Source organism: Malus sylvestris, chromosome 10 (assembly GCF_916048215.2).
Source record: "Malus sylvestris chromosome 10, drMalSylv7.2, whole genome shotgun sequence".
Lineage (NCBI taxonomy): Eukaryota > Viridiplantae > Streptophyta > Magnoliopsida > Rosales > Rosaceae > Malus > Malus sylvestris.
In genome coordinates, this window is record NC_062269.1 from 21,708,483 (window position 1) to 21,733,806 (window position 25,324).

The 25,324-nt window shown below is 40.9% G+C and overlaps 1 protein-coding gene across 2 annotated transcripts in view; it reads left to right on the plus strand.

Annotated features, from left to right (window-relative positions):
* Positions 1-2,655: 2,655 nt before the first annotated feature.
* LOC126585903 (translocon-associated protein subunit alpha) overlaps positions 2,656-25,324 on the plus strand; it is a 30,257-nt gene continuing 7,588 nt past the window's right edge. Inside the window, exons 1-8 of one of the 2 annotated variants that reach the window (XM_050250483.1) lie at positions 2,661-2,908; positions 3,521-3,685; positions 3,803-3,853; positions 4,095-4,183; positions 5,991-6,068; positions 6,196-6,399; positions 6,561-6,632; positions 7,086-7,416. In XM_050250483.1, the coding sequence (XP_050106440.1) occupies positions 2,842-2,908; positions 3,521-3,685; positions 3,803-3,853; positions 4,095-4,183; positions 5,991-6,068; positions 6,196-6,399; positions 6,561-6,632; positions 7,086-7,136 (777 nt within the window). In that variant the 5' untranslated portion in view covers positions 2,661-2,841 and the 3' untranslated portion in view covers positions 7,137-7,416. Of the gene's footprint in view, positions 2,909-3,520; positions 3,686-3,802; positions 3,854-4,094; positions 4,184-5,990; positions 6,069-6,195; positions 6,400-6,560; positions 6,633-7,085; positions 7,417-25,324 lie in introns of those variants that run through there. The other variant, XM_050250485.1, reaches the window with a different exon arrangement.

The window sequence follows — 25,324 nt, forward strand, 5'->3', positions numbered from 1 at the left end:
CTGAAGATACTCCGAATGTGCATTTGGCGGGATTGAGCTTCATCTTGTACTTTCTAAGGATGTTGAAAATTTCCGCCAAGTTGCAGATGTGATCTGATCGCTGCTTGCCCTTCACCATGATGTCGTCAACGTAGACCTCTATGGTTACTCTAATTTGCTTCTTGAACATCATGATTACCAGTAGTTGGAAAGTAACTCATGAGTTCTTAAGGCCAAAAGGCATGACTTTGTAGCAGTAGGTGCCTTGCTTGATCACAAATGTGATTTTCTCCTTGTCGAGCTCGTGCATGGCTATTTGGTTGTAGCCAGAGTATGCGTCCAAGAAATTGAGTAGCTGGTTCCCAGAAATTGAATCTACTAGTAGATCGATTCGAGGAACTGGATAAGGATCTTTCAGGCATACTTTGTTGAGGTCGGTGTAGTTTACGCAAACCCTGCATTTGCCCTTCTTTTTCTTCATTACTAGCACGACGTTGGCTAGCCATGTTGAGTGTTTTACCTCTTCTATGAATTCGGCCTCCAGTAACTTGTTGATTTCTTCTTCGATGATCGCCACTTATTCGGGTGTGAAATGTCTTCTCTTTTAGATCATGCTAGGCTTGGGCCCGCGAGTGCTGGGCTGCTCTATTTGCTGCAGTTGCTTGGGCCTCAACTGCCATTGCAGCGTTGTGGGCCTGCTGGATGTAGGCTGCTTAGCGTTGGGTTGGTTTCCTTGTGGCAAGGGCCTGGGTCTGATGCTGCAAGGTGGCTTGTTCACTATGGGCAGTGGGCCCACCATAGGCTGTTACGGTGGTTACTGCAGTGGTGGCTGCCACGATGGTGCCCCATGGGGGTGGTGCCGCTCCACTAGCCATCGTGTTAAGCCTCGTGGATCGTCATGGTAGGGCTACGTCATAGTCTCTATCGCTTGGTCCAAATCCTTGAATGTAAGAAGTTCTGTTCGTTGTGGTTTCTGAATTTCTCGCCATCGTACTTATCTTTTACATTTTTTCAAAGAACTTTATAAAAAAAATTCTAGGAATAATAACGTATGAAAGATCTATAAATGAACGAGAAACGAGAAACTTTGAATACGAGAGTCTTCTTCGAGCGTGTGAATTAAACTCTCAATGAAAGCACCAATTTATGGATGCAAATTTCCGCTGTCTTCTCATTTGACAAAAATGCACCTGCAAAATAATAACACCTAAGATTAAGGTCAAAAGCCTCATGAGCCCACGATGAATAGGGGATGGTTTGGCCGAAGAATCTAGATGCTAATGTTAGAATTCTGAAAAGAATGTGTTTAAGAGTTTGTGAATAGCAAATGACTTAGTTTTTTAGTAGGGTAATAGGGCTATTTATAGGGAAATGGCTAGCCCTATTTGGAGAATAGTGACCGGGCATATATGGTGTAATTCGGTGAATAACTGCAAGATATTATGTGAAATAATATTTTGTAATTAACATGCCAATTAATTCTAAATTAAATAGGGAGTTTGGGAGTTACCTTTTGAATAAGGATTTGATGAGGAGTGATGAAAGAAATTTGAATAAATACTATTTGAGTAAATTGTACAAATAGTCCCTCAACTTTAATCAAATTGGAGCAATGGTCCCTCAACTAAAAATCCATTACCATTGGTCCCTCAACTTATCAAAATGTGTAGCTATAGTCATTTTCATCAATTTTGTCAAAATTTTGTCAAAATAAGCTATGTTGGAATAACCATTTTTATAATTAGGGTCTCTCAACTCATCAAAGTGTATAATTATGGTTATTTTCGTCAACTATGTCAAAAAATTTGTCAAAACGAGTTATATTGTAAGGACCATTGCTACAATTGGATTAAAGTTAAAGGACTATTTCTCCACTTGAATTAAAGTTCAGGGACCAATGGTAATGGATTTTTAGTTGAGGGACCATAGCTGCACGTTTTGATAAGTTGAGGGACCAAAGGTAATGGATTTTTAGTTGAGGGACCATTGCTCCAATTGAGTTAAAGTTAAGGGACCATAGCTACAATTTACTCATACTATTTTGATTACCTTTGACTCTTCTTTGATTGAGCCGTTATTGTCTATTGCAGACGCGTGAGAATCACTGTGTGCCTTGAGAGTAATTTTGTCATTTTAACCTAAAAGTTTACGTGTCACCTCCATAATTTTCTTGATTATTTTTTACTCCACAAGTTGTCATTTTTAGTCTTTTTCTTTAGTACATCGATATTTTTACATTAAGGAAATGAGGAGTTTGGCTAAACTACACAATGGGCAGCCTAATTTGATATCGAACTCGCCATCCAACCACGAGATTCGAACCTGAAACTTCTCACTTTCAAGTGAAGAAAAATATCAACAGACCGTAATACTAAGTGACTATTTCTTAATTATTAAGAAGAGATTTTAGGGGTGTGATATCCCACACCTCTTTTTACTTCTCCCACACCTTTTTAGTTTACGGTCGTCGGATCGAATGAATTGAAGAAGATCAACTGATAGAAATTAACAAAGGATGTGTAAGAAGTAAAAAAAGATGTGTGGATAGCACATCTCAAATTTTAATACCCCAAAATATGATGAAAGAAAATACCGACGGGGTATACTAGATTTTAACATCCCAAATTCGCAACTTTTCACTTACACTATTTCCGATTAATTCCGAAAAACACAATATTGAGAATTGTCGTCGTTCTTTGACCCGTAAACCGGAAGCTATATTGGTCCCTCAGCTTTAGGCAGTGTGTTGCAGAACCCAGTCTCTCTGTCTCTCACTACAATTCTCACACCATCGCCACAAGCCCCCCCCCCCCCCCCCCCCTTCTCTCTCTCTCTCCAAAGAGCAAGCTCCGAACACCGCCCATGGCGACCAGCACGATAAGGGTTCTTCTCCTCGCTCTCCTCCTCATCGCATCCCCTTTCCTCCAAGGTCTCTCTCAATCCCCAAATCTAGATCTAATATATGTTCCTTGTATACATATATTGTATTGTTTCGTTCATTTCGTTTGTTGAAATTGCGATTTGCTGCGTCGAATCGATTTACCAGCTAGTGTTTGGTGTTTTACTTGTTGGGTTTGACTTTGTTGATCGGTGCAAATTAGATCTGGTTTGACTAGTTTTCGTTTTGATCGATTCGATGCTCCATTGTTTTGACGGTGTATGGTCGAATTTATTGTTGATGTGTAGGTTTGGCATGGATTAGATGAGTTTATTGTCGTTAATTAATTAGTAGAAAGCTAAATTTCACTTCAAGGTAGCCTTTTCAGCTAACATGCATTTGCTTTCGTGAGGTTGTGGAATTCGATTACGTGTTTTGTTAATGACCCTTTTTCGCTCATTGCTTTCTTTTCCTGTCCTGCCTTTTTCAGATGACTTAACTAATGCTTGCATGCTGGGTTAGATAATCAAAAGTTGAGTCTTGAGTTCATAGACTGTGATTTACGTGTTTGATTTGCAATATTCATAATTTGTGGAAATTATGATAACATTTTGGTTTATTCCAAGTGGGTCGTACTGAATATATGGTTTTTCCCATCTTTAGTCGCCAGGGGCCAGTCTGACTCGGAAGTGGATGCTTCTGACACCGTGGAAGAAAGCAGTGATCTTGGAATTGTTGGCGAGGATGTCCAAGATTTTGGAGACGGAAGTTTTAGCCCAGCTCCCGGAGTTGATACAATCTGTGTCTTCCCCAAAAACATCGCTAAAAGTAAAAATTTCATCGTTATTATACATTGGAAAATTTGTAGCCTTTTTTAGTTTTCAATTTGAAAAGTGTGTTTTTATTTTGAGAAGTTTGTTTTTTACTTTGATCTCGTCTCTGCAGCGGTGGCGGCAGGGGAAGAGACTGAATTACTGGTTGGTCTGAAAAATGATGGTAATAAACATAACATTTTCTTATGTGATTGGATTCCCTCTTTCTTCGAGTGCAATGCAATGCTGTGTTCAAATTGTTTTTATTACCTTTATTATTTGTTCTGTGCTGCAACATGCCAATTCCCCTTGGAAAGAGCAACATGATTACTTATTGTGCAGGCGTATTGATGTACTTGTTCTGCTATATTTTTTTTCTGAAATGTTTAGAACATAGCTTAATTGCTGTTTTGATGATAAACCAGGGGAGTCGAGCCTGAATGTGATTGCAATCAAAGCTAGCGTTCATCTTCCTTTTGATCACAATCTGCTGGTTCAGAATCTTACTGCCCAGGTAATTGCTGGTTTGATTGGTTTACACATAAATGATATCTGGATTTGCTTTTAAATTGTTTTGTTTCATCAGGAGATTTTTTATTGGTTAACATGTTTTTTAGAATCTGGAAACATTTTATGACAAGTAGTCATGTCTATGAACGACTGAACTTCATTTGTTATTTCCATATTGCAATATAATATCTCTTTATTTGGATTAATTACACTAACACCCCCTGAGGTTTATCGAGTTTTCACAAAACCCCCTCACGTTTGTGACATTACACTAACACCCCTTTAGGTTTTAATTTACTTTCACATAACTCCTTTAGTCAAAATTCGTCTAATAAATTGACAACTTTACCCTTATAACTAATTACTTAAACAATAAAAAAATCTTTATAATTATAAACAACAAAAAAATCTTCATAATTCTATATAGAAAAAGAAAATATTAAATAATAAATTAAACATTAAAATTGTCAACAAAATATTTAATGCTTGATAACGAGATGAAGATCAAACAGATTACTGTTGTTGTAGTTCATCACAAATGGAGGCTGCGACCCAAGTATCTTGTACAAAATACTTATTCTCTTTGAACTCTAAATTTTTGTACAGTTTAGTTTCTAAACGTTTTACATCTACATTTAATTCTACTATATGGTATACCCACTGCACATTGTACACTTTGCGCCATATGAAATCATCAACTTAAAAGCTTAAACAACATACCAAAAGAATCCAACAAAAATTTCAAACAGATTCAGAGAGAGAGAGAGAGGGAGAGAGATCCAGTCGACGAAAGGAGAGATCCCGTCGTGGTGGTTCTTGTGGTGGTTTTGGGAAAACACACAAAGGAGGGTTCAAGGATGGTTAGGGTTGCAGACTTGCAATGGGGTCAAAGGGCGGGGGATTTCATGGAGTGGTGGTTTTGCTATTTTTAATGTTTATTTATATTTTTAATATTTTTCAAAGACTTATTGTTTACGTAATTTAATTATAGGGAAGGGTAAAGATATCAATTTGTTAGTAGAATTTTGAGTGAAGGGGTTACGTGAAAGTGAATTAAAACCTGAAGGGGTGTTAGTGTAATGTTTCAAACGTAAAGGGGTTTTGTGAAAACTCGATAAACCTCAGGGAGTGTTAGTGTAATTAACCCCTCTTTATTTGCTTGCTGCTTGAGATATTGCTGATTGCATGTAACTTATTTTACAAGTGAAGGATATGTATGTTTAACAAACCATAGTTCTTAAAATCTAGATTGGCAGGATATCCATGACCAGTGTAAGTTTGGTTATCTAAGTTTCTTATTGAAGCTTAATGAGATCTATTTTCATAAGTGACTTGGTAAAGATCGTACCCCTCATTGCCTATTTGTTTAGCACGAGCCCAGTTGTCTAGTATTGTAATAATTAATATAAATAGTGGATGAGGGTTGATGGTCACATTGAAAGGATGATCAAACTTGCAATCTATTTGATAGCTCAATCAAGGACATTGAGAGCGATGACAGTTCAGATTTAATCTTTACTGTAGAAGGTTTGCTTTTTACTTGAATGAGATGTTGAACTGATTTTTTTAAAGTATTTTGGGGCTTCGAAAAGTTTAATAACCTAAAGCTTTTTTACTTATATTTTTAAAACGCATTACCATTGGGTTGGTCATTTATTTTCCTGCACCATTTTACACTTCCTAGTTTGTAAAATGTGCCTCTTTTCTTTTCATGTTGGGAATTTTGTGTTATTCTTTGCATTAAAGTTGCTTCTGGCTAGTTTTGTTTTGTTCTTTTGTCAGTTCCACTTACAGATGTGGTTTAACTGTAGGCATTTAACAATGGATCAGTTCCAGCTTCGGCTCAGGCTACTTTCCCATACATATTTGCTGTCAGCAAGTTCTTACAGGTATCATCATTCATTTCTATTGTTAACATCTGAAATTGCTTGTATTTTCAGTCAACTTTACTTTAAAATGCAATTGAATCAATGGAGTGGTACGCTTGACCTAAATCATTTAATTTGTGTTATGCAGCCTGGCGCTTTTGATCTCGTGGGTACCATTTATTATGAGATAGACCAGCAACCATACCAGAGCACCTTCTACAATGGTACTATCGAAGTTGTTGAGGCCGGTGCTATGCTCAGCATTGAGTCTGTTTTTCTTGTCACCCTTGGATGTGCCCTTCTTGTCCTCCTAGGTTTATGGATTCATGGTCAAATACAGCACCTTTCTAAGGTATTCAAACTTATTTATGAGATTGTTGTATTTCTTATACTTGTTTCAAATCTTTATAAAACTGCACGTTTAGTATAGGTCATGGTAGTTATATGTTTATAATTACTTGTGTTCATTTAGTTTTCATTTAATTAATCTTTTGTGTGTCTGTTTTTGGTTAGAAAACCAAGAGGGCTCCCAAGGTGGAAGTTGGAACCAAGGCTACCGATGCCTCTATGGATGAATGGCTTCAGGTATGCAGTCGATGCTCCAGAATATCTCCCTATTTTTCTTTTTTCTTTTTTTTTTCATTTTTTTTTGCTAACTTGTTTAGAACTTTCAAATTTTGTGTTTCCAACGGTTAAAACATGGACCTGTTAAAAGTTATCACTTTCTTTTTGAGATTTGCATCTCTCATAATCCAAGTATCGCACTCATAACATTTAAAGGGGCCTATTCAATATGGGTTGCTTCATTTAGAACTACCCGCATCTGTAGTTTAATAGGTGTTTCAAATTACCACAGAAAAATAAAGAAGTATATGTTTTGAAGGAGGGATATAACAAAACAAAGAATCATCGGTTTTTCTAATTTCATGTGTATATAATGAGCTGAACTGTGTTGTTTAAAGTATATCCTCTTAACTTTGGTCATTATAAATTCAAGAATCAATCCTTATGTGTTCCGTTTTTACTCTTGATGGCCAGGGAACTGCATATACTCAGTCAGTCAAAGACAAAACAAAGAAGAAGAAATAGATTACTGAACTGTTCACAGTTCAGGTGCACGAGAATTACATTGAAGTTCCGACTCTTGTAACCCACACTAGGGACGTGAAGATATTTAAGAGAGGTCGAAAACTTGCACTAGTTATGGAATTTAGACCAGAAAACAATACTTGCCTTGCTGTTGTAGACGTGACGGAAACTTCTACGTTTTCTTTTTTAGAGATGGAGTTCAGTAGTTAAAACTAACGCAATGCTAGGGATCATACAATTTTGTTGAAGCTATACAATTTTCCTTGAGATCTTGTTTTGATTTTGGTTTGTGCATTTGTTGAGTCGCCTACCTGAGCTGCGTTCTGTTATTCAAAGATGTAGTATATGCACAGTAGTTAGTAAGCACTAGATAAAAAATAAATGCTCGAAAGCTTAAGTCTGTTGGCTGTAGATGTTTTTCACTTTGTAGGTTCGAGCTTATGGGCATAATGTAACTTAAGGCATATTTTCTGTGAGGGAATCAGATCAACTAGCCCTAGTAATGGCTAAATTGGTTAATGGTCCCCATTGTGTTGGAGTAATAGGAAGATTACACCTGTGGTAGAAAAAAATTTGGATTTAAACCTCGCGGTGTAATCCATTAGGATTCAAGTCCAAAATTAACATTTATGTCCATTCTCTGTTAACACATTTAGCCTTCATAACCAAAAAGGAGAAAAAAAACTCATTCATCCAAGGCTATGAATTATTTGCTCCATGCTTCCATTCAAAGCTCTTTTGTCCATGGCTTGAATGTCCATGATACCAACTCCAACCTTTGAAGTAAATCTTAAAATTTCTCTTCTCATTTCATTCCAACGCTTGTGCTAAAATGGGGTTAAGTGTTAAAAGTAAAAAAAAAAAAAAAAAAAAAAGTCAAATTCCGGCCAAGATTTAGGCCAAAATTAATGGTGAAGCCCACATGTGAGAGGCGAACAAGGAAAGTGAACTGGACTCGCTTAGCCCAAACGCGCGCAAGGCCGGCTTGCGCTTTTCCGCCTCAGTGACGCTGGCCCACCCATGTGGGGCTGTCGGCCTACTATTGCCCCGTGACATGAGCCCAACAACTCCTTTTGTTGATCCAACGGCCACAACTCAAATGGATATTGGATATCCAACGGTCTACTTTAATTTATTTAATTTTTAGTTTTATATTATATATTTATTGAATCCAACTACTGAGATCAAATATAATCAAATATAACGGTAAAAAAAAAAAAAAAATCTAACGACCCAAATTTAAATCCAACGGTTAAAATAATTAAAAAAATTATTTAACTCAAAATTCACCCAAAAACTCTATAAATACCTCTATTATTTGTTCAAACATTCACACAAAACTCATTTTTTTTCTCCTACAATTCTTCCAATTTTTCTTTCTACCATCTTCCAAAACCATTTCTTCCCTTTTCCAAATTTTTCAAGATGGCAAAAGATCATATTAGAGGTCGTAATTGGTCCTTTGATGAAGATGTTGCTTTATGCTTGGCATGGGTTTCTATTAGTGAATATGGTGTCATTGGCACAAATCAAAATAAAAAATTATTACAAAAAACAACCACACTAGCACACTTAAATTTATTACAAGAAAACAATCACACTAGCAGACTTAAATTTAACACAAGAAAACAACCACACTAACACACTTAAGATTATCCATCACCACATTTCTCCTTCTCGACGCCATATATGGTCAACCAAATCCTTTCAAAGTGTGTCATGACCTTGAGGAGCTTGAATTCTATTTAAACGTCTCATATACTCACTGAGTGTGACCCTATCATATTAAGTCTTGTATGTAGTTGCAGCAAGTTTGCAAATTCGGCTTCTTCATTGTTCATTTCTGCATCCCCAGTTGCAAGGCTTGCTTGGTATTGTGTCATCTGTATTGTCAAGCTACACCTTCTTCTCTCACCCATTGATGAGATATTGATGATTTTGAGGGAACAAAAACACTATGAAAGTTGGATGATTGGTGAATATGTTTTGTGATGGTTAGATATTCAACCTATGCTTATATAAAGGATGATTGAAGGTTTGTGTTTCATGCGTGTAGATTTGTGTTTCATGTGTTTCGTATGTATTTGGTATGTGTTTCGTGTGTTTTATATGTTTCATGTGTTATACATCTCTATCATGTGTTTTGTATGTTTTATGTGTTTTGTGTGTTATACATCTCTATCATGTGTTTTGTATGTGTTTCATATGTGTTTTGTGTGTTTCTTGTATTTTGTGGTTATACATCTCTATCATGTGTTTATATTATTTCATAGTGTTTCATGAGTTTCATGTGTCGATTTAGTGCTTTTTCAATATTTATTGGAATTTAGATATATTTTATGTTACAATGTTCATAAAATTAATTTAGGATAGTCTACATAATTTTTTTTAAAGTTAATTTAAAAAAATAGCCTAAATTCATTTTTTTTAATAATCTAGGGCTAAAATTTTAGCCCAGATGGGTTGGAGTAGAAAAACTGTTTCTGGGTTAAAACCCAAAATTTCTGGACTAAAAATTTTAGGTTTTAACCTAAGGGATAGAGATGGTTTGAGAACTAGATATTTTTTTATGCAGCACTAAAAAAAATTGATTTCGTTAAACGTTTCTATTAGCTCCCCATCTTTTATTTGATGGAAGAAATTATGAAATCTAATCCTAAGAACCAACCAGCCAAGAAATCAATCGATTGACTAATTCGCTGAGATTCGCACACCAATCAAGCAAAACAAAAACCAAGCAACATGAAAAGAGGAGCAGCAAGCAGACCTTATCATCATCAGCTGAAGAATTCGACCTCTCGAACTAACAACTGACAACATTAACATCTTGTTTTTAATGAACTCAAATGAAGAGTTGAGTGAAATTGTTATTAGAAATCAATGGTTTGTTTTTGAGGATTTTTGTTTTCCTGAGGTTTTTTTTCTGTGATTGGTTGTTAAATCCCCTAATTTGGGGTTTAATTGTTTTTATGATTTGTTTGTGGTCTGATTGTTCTCTGAAGAAAAAAAAAGATGGGTGGGGGTGGGAATGTTAGCGGAAAGTTGACTGAAATGTTAATTTTGGGCTTGAATCCTAACAGACTTCACCAACAAGGCTTAAAACCGAATTTTTCACCACGGGGACTATCTTCCAATTACCTTATCACCACGAGAACCATTAATCTAATTTAGCCCTCTAGTAATTGATCTATTTATTGATTTTAGGTATTTGATTATGGATTTGAAAGGAAAATTCACATTTTTGTAATTTTGACCCTAACAATTACAAGACATACGTGGCACACATGCCGATCAACTACTGAGCTAACTACGCCATTCTCGTGAATGTGTGTGTGACAACTTGCGACCGAGCTTGCTCTGGTGAGTAGAATAGTTCAACATCATCTAGATGTGCCCTTAGAGTTTCCTTCTCATCATTCTAAGTCTTCTCAACATCCGAAAGCTTCTAAAGGTTAGAGCTATTTTTCCTGCGAATCCCGCTCATACTTGATCATGCTACCCAATTCACTTGTATAAGCTGCTTCGAGTTTGGAAATCTTGTCTGCTTAGGTACGGATCAAGGCTTCTGTCCAAACATTCCCCTGAAAAAAAATATATATACAAGAGCAGGAGTAAGAAAACAAATAAGGAGCCAAGTTGAAAGTGAAAAATAAGAAAGCTAGCTGCATATCTGTTCCGATAACACTTTTCTTGAAGGTCCTCTTTGGACACACTTCCCTAAAATCAGCAGGGGAGATGTCGAAACTAATTAAAGCTTGAGCATGTACTCTATTACGAAGACCACTTGCATTTAAAGGAAGCGACACCGACTCATGAACGGGCTTGATTATTAGGCACGACACTTCACCAAGCGCCTCTTCATTAGCATGAAGTTGAATAACAGGCCCTTTCGGTGAGGCGTTGACCAACCCCTTAACTAGAATTTGACTAGTGGAGGGCTCAGCCGTGGGATCGAGAGCTGGAGGAATGCAAATTGGGATTTGGGAAATCCGATGAGATGGCTGTCTTTGCTTCTTTGAAGATTTATGTTTTTCCATAAATGGCTTTTCAAGAGCAGGATTCACCCACTCCTCTGCCTGTGGCTACTAGAAAATTTTGTAAGTCCTTTCGACCAAGGATGTAAGGTCAACAATCTTGGCATTTCACCCTAATGATCGCCAGAGCTCGCTAGTTTGGCCTTCTTCTTGGAGACCTTAGGAGTTTCCTCCTGAACGACCTCTTCCGGTTTCTTTCTCTAATTTTTCTCAAAAGGTTCATGGATTTTTAATGATTAATTATGCAAAATCAAACTTTATAGCTGAGTAACCAAAATTCCAAAGTTAACGGAAAACAATATTAATTTCCCGAAAGTACAAATTAGGATTACAAAATACGAATTACGAATAAATGAATAGTGAAATTATGGGACAAGATTTCACATATGAGTTCTAATTTAGAGACATTATAAATAAATTTTATTTCTTTATATATTCGATTAAAAGTTTAGATAAATCATAAAAGTAATATAATTTATCTCTATATATAAAGGGAGAAAGCCAACATAATACCAAGAATTGCCTTTCTTCAATTAGAGTACAAAAACCAACTAATTTTCATGTAATTAATTTAATCAACACAAAAAACTGCGAATTGGGGGGGTGTTGCGAGAATCAAACTTCCGACCTCTTGTACCTGAATTAAAATCATAACACTAGACCAAACACCCAATAACTAACAATTAACCTTTATTCTTATTTTAAACATGTTGATGCACAAAATCGGAGGGGTTTTGGAACAACATAAATCCCACCGTGAATCTGCAAGAAAGTAAAGAACACAAGATGTATCGTGGTTCACCCTAATGTTTGGGTTACGTCCACACTGATGTTGATTTTATTTCTCTATATGAATGTATGGATTACAAGCGTGAGGGGGAGTCCCCCAGAGAAAGAGAGGCTTTGAGAGAGCTTCACTGTGAGGATGAGAACTCTGAATATGAGAGCCTCTGTTTTGGGGATGTGAGGCTTGAGGATTGTGAGGGTGAAGAGTCTCTTTTATAGACTAAGGGCTCCTCACTTATTACATATTTGCCCTTTAATTTATTACATAATTACACTTGAGTCTCCCGAATATTTATACGAGGTCTAAATACGGAGGTCCTAAGTATGATACAAACAGTAGTCCCCCAAGTCTTCAGTCAAGAGAGTCTTTTGGCTGGAGACTTGAAATTCAGTCCATGTGTGAGTCGAAGTAACTAGATGTTTTCTAGAACTGATACTCGATATGAGGTGGTGCCCAATTTGAAATGATGCTCAACTAGAAGTAGCACATGTTGCGAGGCTGCTCTGCTTGTGGCTTATGTTGCCTTGGTTGGCTCGACTTGTGGCGTTGAAGGTGAAGGAGTCCCTTTTATAGAATAAAGGCTCGCTTCTTAATACAAAATGATGGGCTAGAGTTGGTGTTCATGGCGAGGCGGTTGCTCAGCAGGCGGCGATGCTCTCTAATGATGGTGAGAGAGTCCCTTTTATAGAGTAAGGGCTCACTCCTCAATACATAAATGATGGGCTAAAGTGGATGCTCGCGGCGAGGTGGTTGTGAACACGGAAAGTTCCTGAAACGAAAGAGACAAGAACAACGTGCACAAAATAATATTTGTGTTTGATGATTTTGGGTTACAATCTCTTGGATGAACTGTTGGAAGTTTCTTCAAGGGGTCGTGGGCTTGATCTTTGAAGGTGGATTTAAGCGGATCTTCAAGGAGCCGTTGGGGTTTGATCTTGAGGATGAGTGTTTCTTCAAGGGTCGTTAAGGCTTGATCTTGAATAACGGTGATGAACGGATCTTCAAGGGCTTTTGGGCTTGATCTTGAAGAACGGTTGGATGTGTGGATTTGTTGATGTTTGTTGATCCAAGGGCCATCGGGGCTTGATCTTGGATGAACGGATGATGAACGATGGTGCTTTCTTCAAGGGTCGTCGGGGCTTGATCTTGAATTGGTGGATGGTTGATCCAAGGGCCGTCGGGGCTTGATCTTGGAAGAACGATGAACGAAGAACGAAGAACGAAAAGAGCTTTCTTGATTCTTCGAGATTTGCTTGAGAGCTTTAGAGTTTCAAAGCTTCAAGGATTTTGGATGTGTGAGGAGTAGAGAAATGTATTTGTGAATTCCTTCCTTGATTCTTTGATGGAGGAGCCTATTTATAGGCTTTGGGAACGAATCACCACCATCCATTTGTTTTGGTAGATGTTGTAGGTGAATTTTGGTGGATGTTGTAGGTGAAACTTGGTGGATGTTTGTAGGTGAAACTTGGTGGTTGTTGTAGGTGAAACTTGGTGGATGTTGTAGGTGAACTTGGTGGATGAAGGTTGTAATTTTAATACAATGGTCAACATTTATTTCACCAAAATTTCAATGTTTACAAATGTAATCTTAATGCAATGGTTAACATTTATGCCACCGAAATTTCAATGTCTACAAATGCCCCCACTTCAAGGCGCGTTGTATACATGTGCTTGTTACATGTAGGAGATGCGTTTTGAAGTCCCTTAATGTAGTTGTCAATCCAAGGGCCATCGAGGCTTGATCTTGAATTGGGCTGGAGATTTCTTCAAGGGCCGTTGAGGCTTGTTCTTGGACTTTGTTTGAAATTCCTTCAAGGGCCGTCGAGGCTTGATCTTGAAGGTTAAAATTGGACCACAAGGAGCTTTATGTGGTAGATGATCTTTGGCTTTGGTAGTAGATGAATCGGCATGTATTTGTTTTTGCGCTTTGTTGACTTTCCACAGCTTTGATCTTGAACGGGGTTGGAGGATTTTTTTGGATTCCTCCAATTGTTGATTTTCCACAGCTTATTCTTGAACTGGATTTGATTCAAATATGGTGGACGCTTGATCTTGAATCGGACTTGTGATTTCCTCAAGGGCCGTCGAGGCTTGATCTTGAATTTGGCCTGAAACTTCTTCAAGGGCCGTTGATGCTTGATTCTTGAATGTTGACTCGAACACATGGCAAGCAGGCACGAGGTGAAGGTGACGACTTGTTGCTTTGTTCAATCTTTCTAATTCACACCTGAGCAGTTTGGTCAACGGTATGATCTTCAAGATTGATGGGCTCTTCTTCCAGTTGGTGACTTGATCTTTAAGGACTTGATTCAAGGGTGGTGAAACGGCACATGCAGCCCACAACGCCTAGCAAGTCGACCCAAGAATTTGAGGGTCAAAACGAGTCCTCCACCCAGAGTGATTGCAAACCTGATGATATGAGATACTTTTGATTTTGAAGAAGTAGCGGATGAATCGACACGTGCTTTGTTGTGCTTGTCTCCACATGCTTCAATGTATCATTTTCCCTTGTCTTATCTATTCTTCTGGTAGAATGTAACATCTTATCGAGTTCTTCAGCTCAGACTCCTTCTGCTGTGCTGACTGTGCAGGCTGCATTCTTCTCTGCTTGTTTCTTCAGGCAGATGTGGCAGCTTCTTGAGTTCCTCAGCTCGGACTCATTCTGCTGAGCTGACTGTGAAGACTGCATTCTTCTCTGCTTGTTTCTTCTGCACGTTGTCTCCACATGCTGCAAGGTATCATTTTCACTTGCCTTATCTGTTCTCCAGGCAAATGTGGCATCCGAGTTTGAGTGGAGGTTCCGGCATATTGTTTTTCTTTATCCTTGTCTTTGTAGGTAAGAACAAGGAAAAAGGAAAGGACAGGGAGAACGCATGATATAAGATACTCTTGCTTTCTACCCTGGTGATATGAGATACTTTTGCTTTGGTGTCATTTGTTTGCAGAGGTACCCCAAGGAATAAGAAACACTGAGTGACTCGAGAGGCTTCGTTGGGAAGGCATTCTCGGAGATGAAGAAAGGTTCTCGGAGATGAAGAAAGGTTATGTATGTCTGCCTTGCTATGGAGGGTGAAGGTGGACAGTTATAGGAAATTCTTTAGTACCTGTAGAGGTACTATTCTTTTACTCGTGTCGGCAACCAATGCGTGTTTGATCAGTATGGCTTCACGTGCTTTCTTCTTTATCAGAAATCTTCGACAAATTGTCCGTAATTTTCGTCAAGCTGAGTGTGCATGTGACATGTGTTGACGAGGCTGAAAAAGACTGGCGCCTCTTCGATATCTGGGATCGGCGCTTCGACAAATTGCCCATGATTTCCGCAAAGCTGAGTTTGTGCGTGACGGGTGCTGATGAGGCTGAAAAAGACTGGCGCCTCTTCGATATCTGGGATTTGCGCTTTAACAAATTGCCCGTGATTTCCGCAAAGCTAAGTTTGCGCGTGACGGGTGCTAACGCGTCTGGAAAAGCAAGATGCTTCTCCGATTTCTGAGCTTGCCTCTTTGATTTTTTGAATTGGCCTCTTCGAATTCTGAGCTCGCCTCTTCGATCTTTGAAATCCTGTCAAGTGTTGATCTTTATAAAGGCACGCAATTCGTTTCAAAGCACACTTGAATTTTCGCTTGTAGAAACTCCCTTCTTGCACTTCTAAGATCTTGATTTGTCCGACCTCTTCTTTCTTCAACACCTTTGAAAATGTCTGGACCCTCCGACCGTAGTTTTGATTTGAACCTTGGTGAAGAGGTAGTCCCGTCTTCTCCAGATAACATATGGCGCCCATCCTTCATATCCCCTACTGGTCTTCTTACCGTTGGGGATTCGGTGGTGAAGAATGATATGACTGCTGCGGTGGTGGCCCGAAACCTTGTCACTCCCAGAGATAACAGACTACTTTCCAAACGGTCTGATGAGTTGGCTGTTAAGGATTCTCTGGCTCTCCGTGTGCAGTGTGCAGGTTATGTGTCTAATATGGCCCAACGCCTATTTGCTCGAACCCGTCAAGTTGAAGCATTGGCGGCTGAAGTGACGAGTCTCAAACAGGAGATTAGAGGGCTCAAGCAGGAGAATAAACAATTGCATAAGCTCGCACATAGCTATGCGACAAACATGAAGAGGAAAATTGACCAGATGCAGGAATCTGATGGTCAGATTTTACTTGATCATCAGAGGTTTGTGGGTTTGGTCCAGCAGCATTTGCCTTCGTCTTCTGGGGCTATACCGCGTAATGAAGCTCCAAATGATCAACCTTTGGCTCCTCTTCTTCCTGGAGTTCCGCCGAGTGGTGTGGCTTCAAACAGTCAACCTCCGGCGCCTCTCATTTCTGGAGCTCTGCCGAGTGGTGAGGCGGCACCTGAACGTCCTTGAAGATCCCCTATTGTAAATTTGATTTGATTTTTTTTTAAGTATGTATAATGCAAATTTATGTAAAATTTCCAGAAAAATAAATAAAAACGGACTTTATTTCTCTCAATGCATTTGTTTTGTTTTATTTTTTGTTTTTTTTTTGTAAATACATAATAACATATGTATTTATTTATTTATTCTTTTGTAATAAAATTGACTTTCTTTAATAAAACTTTTATATATTTTTTTTAATTTTGATATGACTGAACTCGAAATTGAATGTTCGAGTCACCTACGTACCCTTCCAAAGAAGAGATCAAAGCCATAACGTAGTTCAAATGAGTGATGAATTTAACAGTAATTTTGATGATGATTTTGCCGTACACAGTTTATGCTCTTGCGGGCCAGGAGCTTTGGTTCATGCAGTTTAGGCTCGTGCGAACAAAGAGCATGAGTTGTCGCCTTTCAGGGGTAGTAGCGCTTCAAGAATCTGCCATTGATAGGGCCGATCTTCAAGCCGTCTTCCGCCATGATTAAGTAGGCGCCATTGGTGTAGACTTCTTGTATTACGTATGGTCCATCCTATTTTGACGTGAACTTGCTCTTTGTCTTGTGAGTTGTGATGATAGGCCTACGCAATGAAAGGACGAGATCTCCCATTTGAAAAGAACGAGGGAAAACTTTCTTGTTGAAGGCCTTGGAGAGTCGTGCTTGATAACACTCCAAGTGTTGCTGGGCTTCGAGTCTTTTCTCATCCAGGGCTTCCAGCTCTTGAAGGCGCAACTTTGCATTCTCTTCGTCAGTCAAGCCTTCTTGTAGAGCCATCCTTAGCGAGGGGATTTGACTTTCGAGCGGTAGAACAGCTTCCACGCCATATACGAGAGAATAAGGTGTAGCTTGGGTAGGCGTTCTATATGTCGTCCTGTATGCCCAAAGTGTTTCGCCTATTCTTTCATGCCAGTCTTTCTTTGTTCTGCCGATTACCTTCTTCAGGAGGTTGCACAATGTCTTGTTAAATGCTTCTGCAAGACCGTTGGCCGGAGCATGATACATGGAGGATTTGTGCTGCTTGAACTTGTATTTCTCGCAGAGCTCGTCCACGAGTCGGTTGGAGAACTGTTTTCCGTTGTCAGTGACAATGTAGCGAAACACGCCATATCGGTGGATGATATGTTCCTTGATGAAACGGACGACAGTTTCCTTCTTGACTTCCTTCAGGGGTATGGCTTCAGCCCACTTGGAGAAGTAATCTGTTGCAGCCAGGATGTAAGCTTCTCCTGCAGATGACTTTGGCGCAATTGGTCCTACTACGTCTAATCCCCATGCATCGAATGGCCATGAAGTAGCTGTAGGGTGTAATGGTTCAGGCGGTTGATGTATGAAGTTGGCGTGAAATTGGCAGGCTTGGCACCTTTTGGCGTGTTCTAGGCAGTCCTTTACCATGCTTGGCCAGTAGTAACCCATTGTTTTGAGCTGGAAATGAAGCTTCGGTCCGGACTGATGCGCTCCACATATTCCTGAGTGTGCTTCTTCCATGGCTTGATTGGCTTCTTCCTCGCCTAAGCATCTCAGAAGTACTCCTTCAAAAGATCGCCGGTAGAGTGTCCCTTTGTAATAGAGGAAGCGATGCGCTCGTCGACGTACTTCAGAACGGTGTTTTGGATCATCTGGGAGTATTCCATGCTCCAAGTAGTTGATCAGCGGCTGTCTCCATTCTTCAACGTTGACCGGAAGTATGGAAATAACATTTGTATCACTTAGTACCATTTCAGTGACAGGCGGGATTACCCATCTTTGGCAGACTGGCACGTTTGTGGCTTCGTCATCTCTTAACGTTATGCTCGAGGCTAGCTTGGCGAGAGCGTCTGCCATTTGATTTTCTTTTCTTGGCACGTGTTCTAGTGTTACGGCCTCGATCTTTTGCAGCAATTACGTTGCCAGCCGGAAGTATGGGACGAGATCATCTTTCCTCACCTCATATTTAGTCAGGAGTTGATTGATTATGAGCTTGGAGTCGCCATATATCTCAAGGGCTGTAATTTCCATGTTGATCGCCATTTGGAGCCCGATGATCAGTGCTTGGTACTCAGCGACGTTGTTGGAGCATAATTCGCTTAGTTGGAATGAATAAGGTAGTATTTGCCTTTGTGGCGACATGAATACTACTCCTGCCCCCGCTCCGTCTGCTCGTGCAGATCCATCGAAGAACATCGTCCATGTCAGGAATATGTCGATGTAGAACACCTCCTCGTTAGGCAAGTCGTCTGAGATTTTCCAATCGGCTGGGATTTGATGGTCGGCAAGGAAGTCTGCTAGTGCTTGTCCCTTGACGGCTTTAGCTGGGACGTAGATGATCTCGTATTGATAGAGAAGCAATGCCCATTTAGCTAGTCGTCCTGTCAAAACTGGCTTGGACATGACGTATTTGACCGGGTCAGCTTTAGCAACCAAGTGGATGGTGTAAGCATGCATGTAATGTCTGAGCTTCTGGATGGCAAATATCAAGGCAAGGCACATTTTTTCTATTGGGGAGTAGTTCAACTCAGCGCCGGTGAGCGTTCGACTGAGGTAGTAGAGCGCTCATTCTTTCTGGGATTCATTTTCCTGTGCCAAGAGTGCTCCGACTGAACTTTCCTGAGCAGCGATGTACAATATGAGCGGTTTCCCTGGTACAGGTGCCCCCAGGACAGGTGGACTTGATAAATACTTCTTTATACTTTCAAAAGCATTGTTGCATGCTTTGTCCCATACGAACGTAACATCTTTCTTCATGAGTCGACTGAACGGTTGACAACGCCCTGCAAGGTTGGAGAAGAAGCGTCTGATGAAGGCTAGCCGTCCTTGTAGACTTTTCAACTCGTGCAGGTTTTTTGGCTCGGGCATGCTTTGAATGGCCTTGATCTTTGATTGGTCCACTTCAATGCCACGATGCTTGACAATGAAGCCAAGGAACTTTCCAGATGTGACGCCAAATGCACATTTTAACGGGTTCATCTTGAGGTTGTATTTTCGCAACCTTTCGAACACTACTCGTAAATCCTTCAAGTGATCTAATCTTTTCTTTGTCTTGACCACCACATCGTCTACATAGCATTCTACGTTCTTGTGTAGCATGTCATTGAAGATCTTCTGCATTGCGCGTTGATATGTAGCTCCAGCATTCTTCAGACCAAAGGGCATCACCTTGTAGCAGTAGATACCTTTTGGAGTGCGGAATGCTGTTAGTTCCTCATCTTCAAGAGCCATATGAATTTGATTGTATCCAGAAGAGCCGTCCATGAATGATAGTGCCTCATGGCCAATGGTTGCGTCCACCATGATTTCAATGATTGGCAAGGGGAAGTCATCCTTTGGGAAAGCATCATTGAGGTCTCGGAAGTCTACACAAACACGTATTTGTCCAGATTTCTTAAGAACTATGACGATATTGGAGATCCACTTGGGGTATTACACTTCTCGAATGAAGCCTGCTTCGATCAACTTGTCAATCTCGGCCTCGATTTGTGGGATGAGCTCGGATCGATAGCGTCTTTGAGTTTGCTTTATTGGTCGCGTTCCAGGCTTGACTGCAAGATGATGCACAACAATGATGGGGTCGAGGCCGGGCATTTCCTTGTAGGTTCAAGCAAAGACGTCCTTGTACTCTAATAGCAGCTGGTAATACTTCTCTATCTCGTCTGCACTTAGTAATGCACTCACGAAGATAGGCTTTGGTTCCTCACTTGTGCCTAAGTTGAGTTATTTGAGATCGTCAACTGTGGCTTGCCCTCCATCTTCGAGTTGTGACGGCGCTGTAATGACATCTTCCTCGAGGATTTCATCTTCTTCACCTTCTTGGATTGTGATGTGGAAGACGTCTTGGGCCTCTTCTTCGATGTTGACCCGAGTTTGTTGGCATGAAGATTGTCCAGTGTGGATGATGGTGCGCCTTTTTACTTTCAGTGATCCAACTGTGTTAACCTCCAAAATTGTTTGGCGCTTCATTCTTGAAGGAATGGAACTTCGAACGTCATCTTTTTCTGCCAGATGATCGATCTTTTCTACTTCTGGTGTCGTCTTTCTCCTTCTGGAAGGCTTTTTGGCTTATTCAAGTCTTTCCATAACTGACTGTCGTGGAGGAAAGCTAGTCGTATTGCTTTGCTTCTTAGGTTTCGACAACCTTTTGAAAACAGAGCTTCGAGATGCTGATGTGTTAAGCCTTTTGAAGACGGAAGTTCTGTTTTGACCGCCAATGAGTTTAGTTGCCGAAACTCTGGGTCTTGAACGATTCATTCTATCGAATACTGACGTCTGGGGGGCAGGTTGAGGCTCTTCTTTATTTTGTATAATGCTCACGTTGATGTGTTGAGCGCTAGCATTTTTTGTCTTGCTGGCGATCTTCACCGGTGCATTTGGTGTGAAGCCAAGTCCAGCTTTGTTGTTGTTGACCCCGTAACCATGTTCCTCCAACTTCTTCTGAGTTTTTGTGAGATCACGTTTGTTGTCTTTGACGGTGTTCAAACCATTTTTTCCTAAATTTGCAGAGGAGGTGAAGTTGTACCCAGCTTTAGACATGAGTTTGTAGGCATTTGGATCAAAACCTTCTTCGGTCCTCTTGGTTGGGAGAAAGCTTGGTTCTACCCCTTTTGGCATGCCTTTTATGAAGCCTTGTGATGGTCCTACAACCTTAGTGTCGCCTAGCTGTGTTAAAGGCAGAATTGCATTTGTTTTAAGCAACTTTACATTATCCATGTGCCGCTGTGCATCGGCTTTGCTTGCTGCAGTTTCAAACAGGGATTGACCATTCTTTCTTCTAGACGTCGGGATGTATCGGAAAACGGGTATGTTTGGTCCATTTTAGGGCGTTCTACTCCCTTTGGTTGTTGCAGGTTTAGCAAGCTCATCGTTGTTTTTGCTTGAAGATGGCATAACTTCTTCTTCTTGCTTTTTTTGGCACGGCTTGCCACTCCTGCTTTTTAGGTGTTGCTTTGCCCATGAATTTGATCTCTTTTCGAAGAGTTTCGGGCACCATGTCTTCATCCATGTAGAACTTGGCGTCTGCGAAATGTGATTCGACTTCAGTGAATGGCTTGGTGTCGCCATAGATCACCTTCACTCCTTCTCGGTAAAATTTTAAGCATTGGTGAAGGGTGGACGGTACTACTCCATTTGCATGGATCCAAGGCCTTCCTAAGAGCAAACCGTAGGAAGTTCTTGCATCAATCACGTGGAATATTGTGCTTGACTTGAGTTCACCAATGGTCATCTCCACTCGGACCATGCCCATCGCTCTTTGTCCTCCTTGGTTAAAACCTTGGATTAGTAGACGGCTTAGGGATAGTTCATCCACCTTGATGCCGATTGTGGTCATTGTTGACTTTGGCATGATATTTATGGCTGATCCACCATCCACAAGTATGCGGTTGACTTTATGTTCCCTTACGTACCCAGAGACGAAGAGAGGTCGGTTGTGAGGCTTGGATCCTAGCAGCAAGTCTTCATCGGTGAAGTGGATTACGTCCTCGGCGGCACAACATGTGGCACATTCATATGGCCGAAGCTTCAAGCTTTCGTTCTTGCTTTCTTGCACTTTTTGGTCGTCGGGACTTGCCAAGACCGCTGCCAGTGCTCTTCGCATCTCCTTTGGCAACCGGAGTGCTCATTCGATGCTAAGGTGTGTTGGCAGACCTTTTTCAGTTGTAAGAGTCTTTTCCCCCTCAGTGGTGACAGCTTTGCCTTTTGAGGGTTCTTCCATTTCTACTTCGACCATGTGACATGCAGTGATAGTGCACTGTTGGAAGAAGTCATCCGGGAAGTATTCGTGCAAGGAGACGGGAATACGTGGCTCTGACTCCATAGGTTCCCCAGCATATGTTGACTTAGCAGCTCTTATACTTCTTTTAAGCTTCCTATTGTTGCGGCGACGATGCTTTCTCGCTTGCTCCCCCTTTGGCTTTATAGCTTGTGGTCTTGGCTTCCTCGTCTTTTTATAGGTCACCAATGTCCACCCTTCTTCATCATCGATAGGTGCATCCTGGTCGTTTGCCCCCAATGATGGTTGTGCAGAAGGTGCCGTGTAGCTTGTACATTGATAGGAATGGTCAGGTATTTCTTGAAGAGGCACGGGATCAAAGGACCCGAACACGATCGTAGTGGTATGCGTTGCGGCTGTGTCTTCTAGGTCGAGCTCAATCCACCCTTGCTGTGCCAACTTCATGATGAGTTTAGGATGAAACATTTGCCCACTTGATGACCCACGATACGATGGTACTTGCAGTACTTGGGATCGTTGGTACGATTCATCTCTTCAGGGCGTTTGCATTCAGGCAACTCAATCACCTTCTTCTCCAGCAATTCGTCCAGCATTGCATCCATGTCGGAGTCCGGAAAAGGGTATACCTTCTGCTCAAGTTCCCTCAAAGTGTTTTTGTACCTATCTTGGGTGTGGGAAGGCTCACTTCTTTTTATCTCCTTTGCTTTGTTATTGAAGGAGATTTTGACGGGTGCGGACGAGGTCTTGATAGGGATGGTTTTGGTGGTAAAAGCTTCATTGGCGGGCTTTTTCCCATGATTGTCTGCTCTTGAAGTAAACACTTTATCCCTTTTGAAATCGGTGATTGGCTCATTCTTTCCATGGTGGGCGATGCTCAATTCCATGTCGTGGGCACGGGTGGCTAATTCTTCAAAAGTCCGTGGCTTGATACCTTGAAGGATGTATTGTAAACCCCATTGCATGCCCTGGATGCACATCTCGATTGAAGAAATCTCGGAGAGCCTGTCCTTACATTTGAGGCTTAGATTACGCCATCGGTTGATGTAGTCCATGACTGGTTCTTCCCTCCATTGTTTCGTGCTCGTCAGCTCCAGCATGCTCACAGTGCGGCGGGTACTGTAGAAGCGGTTGAGGAATTCCCTTTCCAACTGTTCCCAGCTGTTGATGGACTCGGGTTCCAGGTCTGTGTACCACTCAAAGGTGTTTCCTTTTAACGAGCGTACAAACTGCTTGGCAAGGTAATCTCCCTCCGTCCCTGCATTGTTGCAGGTTTCGATGAAATGTGCGACATGTTGCTTTGGGTTTCCCTTTCCGTCAAATTGCATAAACTTCGGCGGTTGATAGCCATTTAGCATCCTTAAGGCGTCGATCTTCCTGAAGTAAGGCTTTGAGTACAACGTGGAGGCATGAGAGTTTTCTTCATACTGTGCCTTGATGGTGTTGGTGATCATCTCTTGCAGCTGCTGGATAGAAAGAGATCCCATGATTGCCGCTGCTTGGTCTGGCTCCGACTTCACATCGATTTTCTTCACCGGGGGCTCGTCTTCTTCGTCGTTTTCCTTATTCAGATGATCAATCTTCGGGTTGGGTTTCTCGCCATCCTGCGCCTCCAGTCGTTTGACGAGTGCTGCAATTTGTAAGTCTTTTTCTTCCACAATTCGGGTTAACCTTGCAATTGCTTCATTCATCTGAGCCAGCTGCTCATCGATTGAAGTTGCTCCGGTAGCCATAACTTGCATGGATGTGCTGTCGCTTGAGTCAGCATCGGAAAACAAAGACTCGGAGTACTTCTTCGAGCTTTCCTCCCTTGGTGCCTTTAGCGAGGCCAGGGTGATCACAGGTTCGTACCTAGGGTACTCTTGTTCCTTTGGCAGGGTTGATGTAGGGGTGGAAGAGGAGGCAACAAGAGCTCTTGCCTTGCTTCGAGTTACGATGCCTGAAATGGCGCCGCCTGCGGTAAGGATGCTCTTGTTCTTTGTGTTGGTTGTGGGAACAGCTTGAGCCTTCCTTGATGCCATTGATTTTGGAAGTGTGCTCGAATTTCTTGAACGGAGAAAGAGATGAGAGGTAGAGATGGTCCCACTGGGCGTGCCAATTTGTGAACACGGAAAATTCCTGAAACGAAAGAGACAAGAACAACGTGCACAAAATAATATTTGTGTTTGATGATTTTGGGTTACAATCTCTCTCAAATTTGATCCTCTGATTCGATCTCCGTAAGGTGTTGATTTGTGGATGTTTCGTTGATCCAAAGGCCGTCGAGGCTTGATCTTGGATGAACTGTTGGAAGTTTCTTCAAGGGGCCGTGGGCTTGATCTTTGAAGGTGGATTTGAGCGGATCTTCAAGGAGCCGTTGGGGTTTGATCTTGAGGATGAGTGTTTCTTCAAGGGTCGTTAAGGCTTGATCTTGAATAACGGTGATGAACAGATCTTCAAAGGCTTTTGGGCTTGATCTTGAAGAACGGTTGGATGTGTGGATTTGTTGATGTTTGTTGATCCAAGGGCCGTTGGGGCTTGATCTTGGATGAACGGATGATGAACGATGGTGCTTTCTTCAAGGGCCGTCGGGGCTTGATCTTGAATTGGTGGATGGTTGATCCAAGGGCCGTCGGGGCTTGATCTTGGAAGAATGATAAACGAAGAACGAAGAACGAAGAGAGCTTTCTTGATTCTTCGAGATTTTCTTGAGAGCTTTAGAGTTTCAAAGCTTCAAGGATTTTGGATGTGTGAGGAGTAGAGAAATGTATTTGTGAATTCCTTCCTTGATTCTTTGATGGAGGAGCCTATTTATAGGCTTTGGGAACGAATCACCACCATCCATTTGTTTTGGTGGATATTGTAGGTGAATTTTGGTGGATGTTGTAGGTGAAACTTGGTGGATGTTTGTAGGTGAAACTTGGTGGATGTTGTAGGTGAACTTGGTGGATGTTGTAGGTGAACTTGGTAGATGAAGGTTGTAATTTTAATACAATGGTTAACATTTATTTCACCAAAATTTCAATGTTTACAAATGTAATCTTAATGCAATGGCTAACATTTATGCTAACGAAATTTCAATGTCTACAGTGGTTGCTCAGCAGGCGGCGATATTCTCTAATGATGGTAAGGGAGTCCCTTTTATAGAATAAGGACTCGCTCCTCAATACATAAGTGATGGGTTAGGAGTGATGCTCGCGGTGAGGCGGTTGCGTAGCAGGCGGCGATGCTCTCTAATGATGGTGAGGGAGTCCCTATTATAGAATAAGGGTTTGCTCCTCAGTACATAAATAATGGA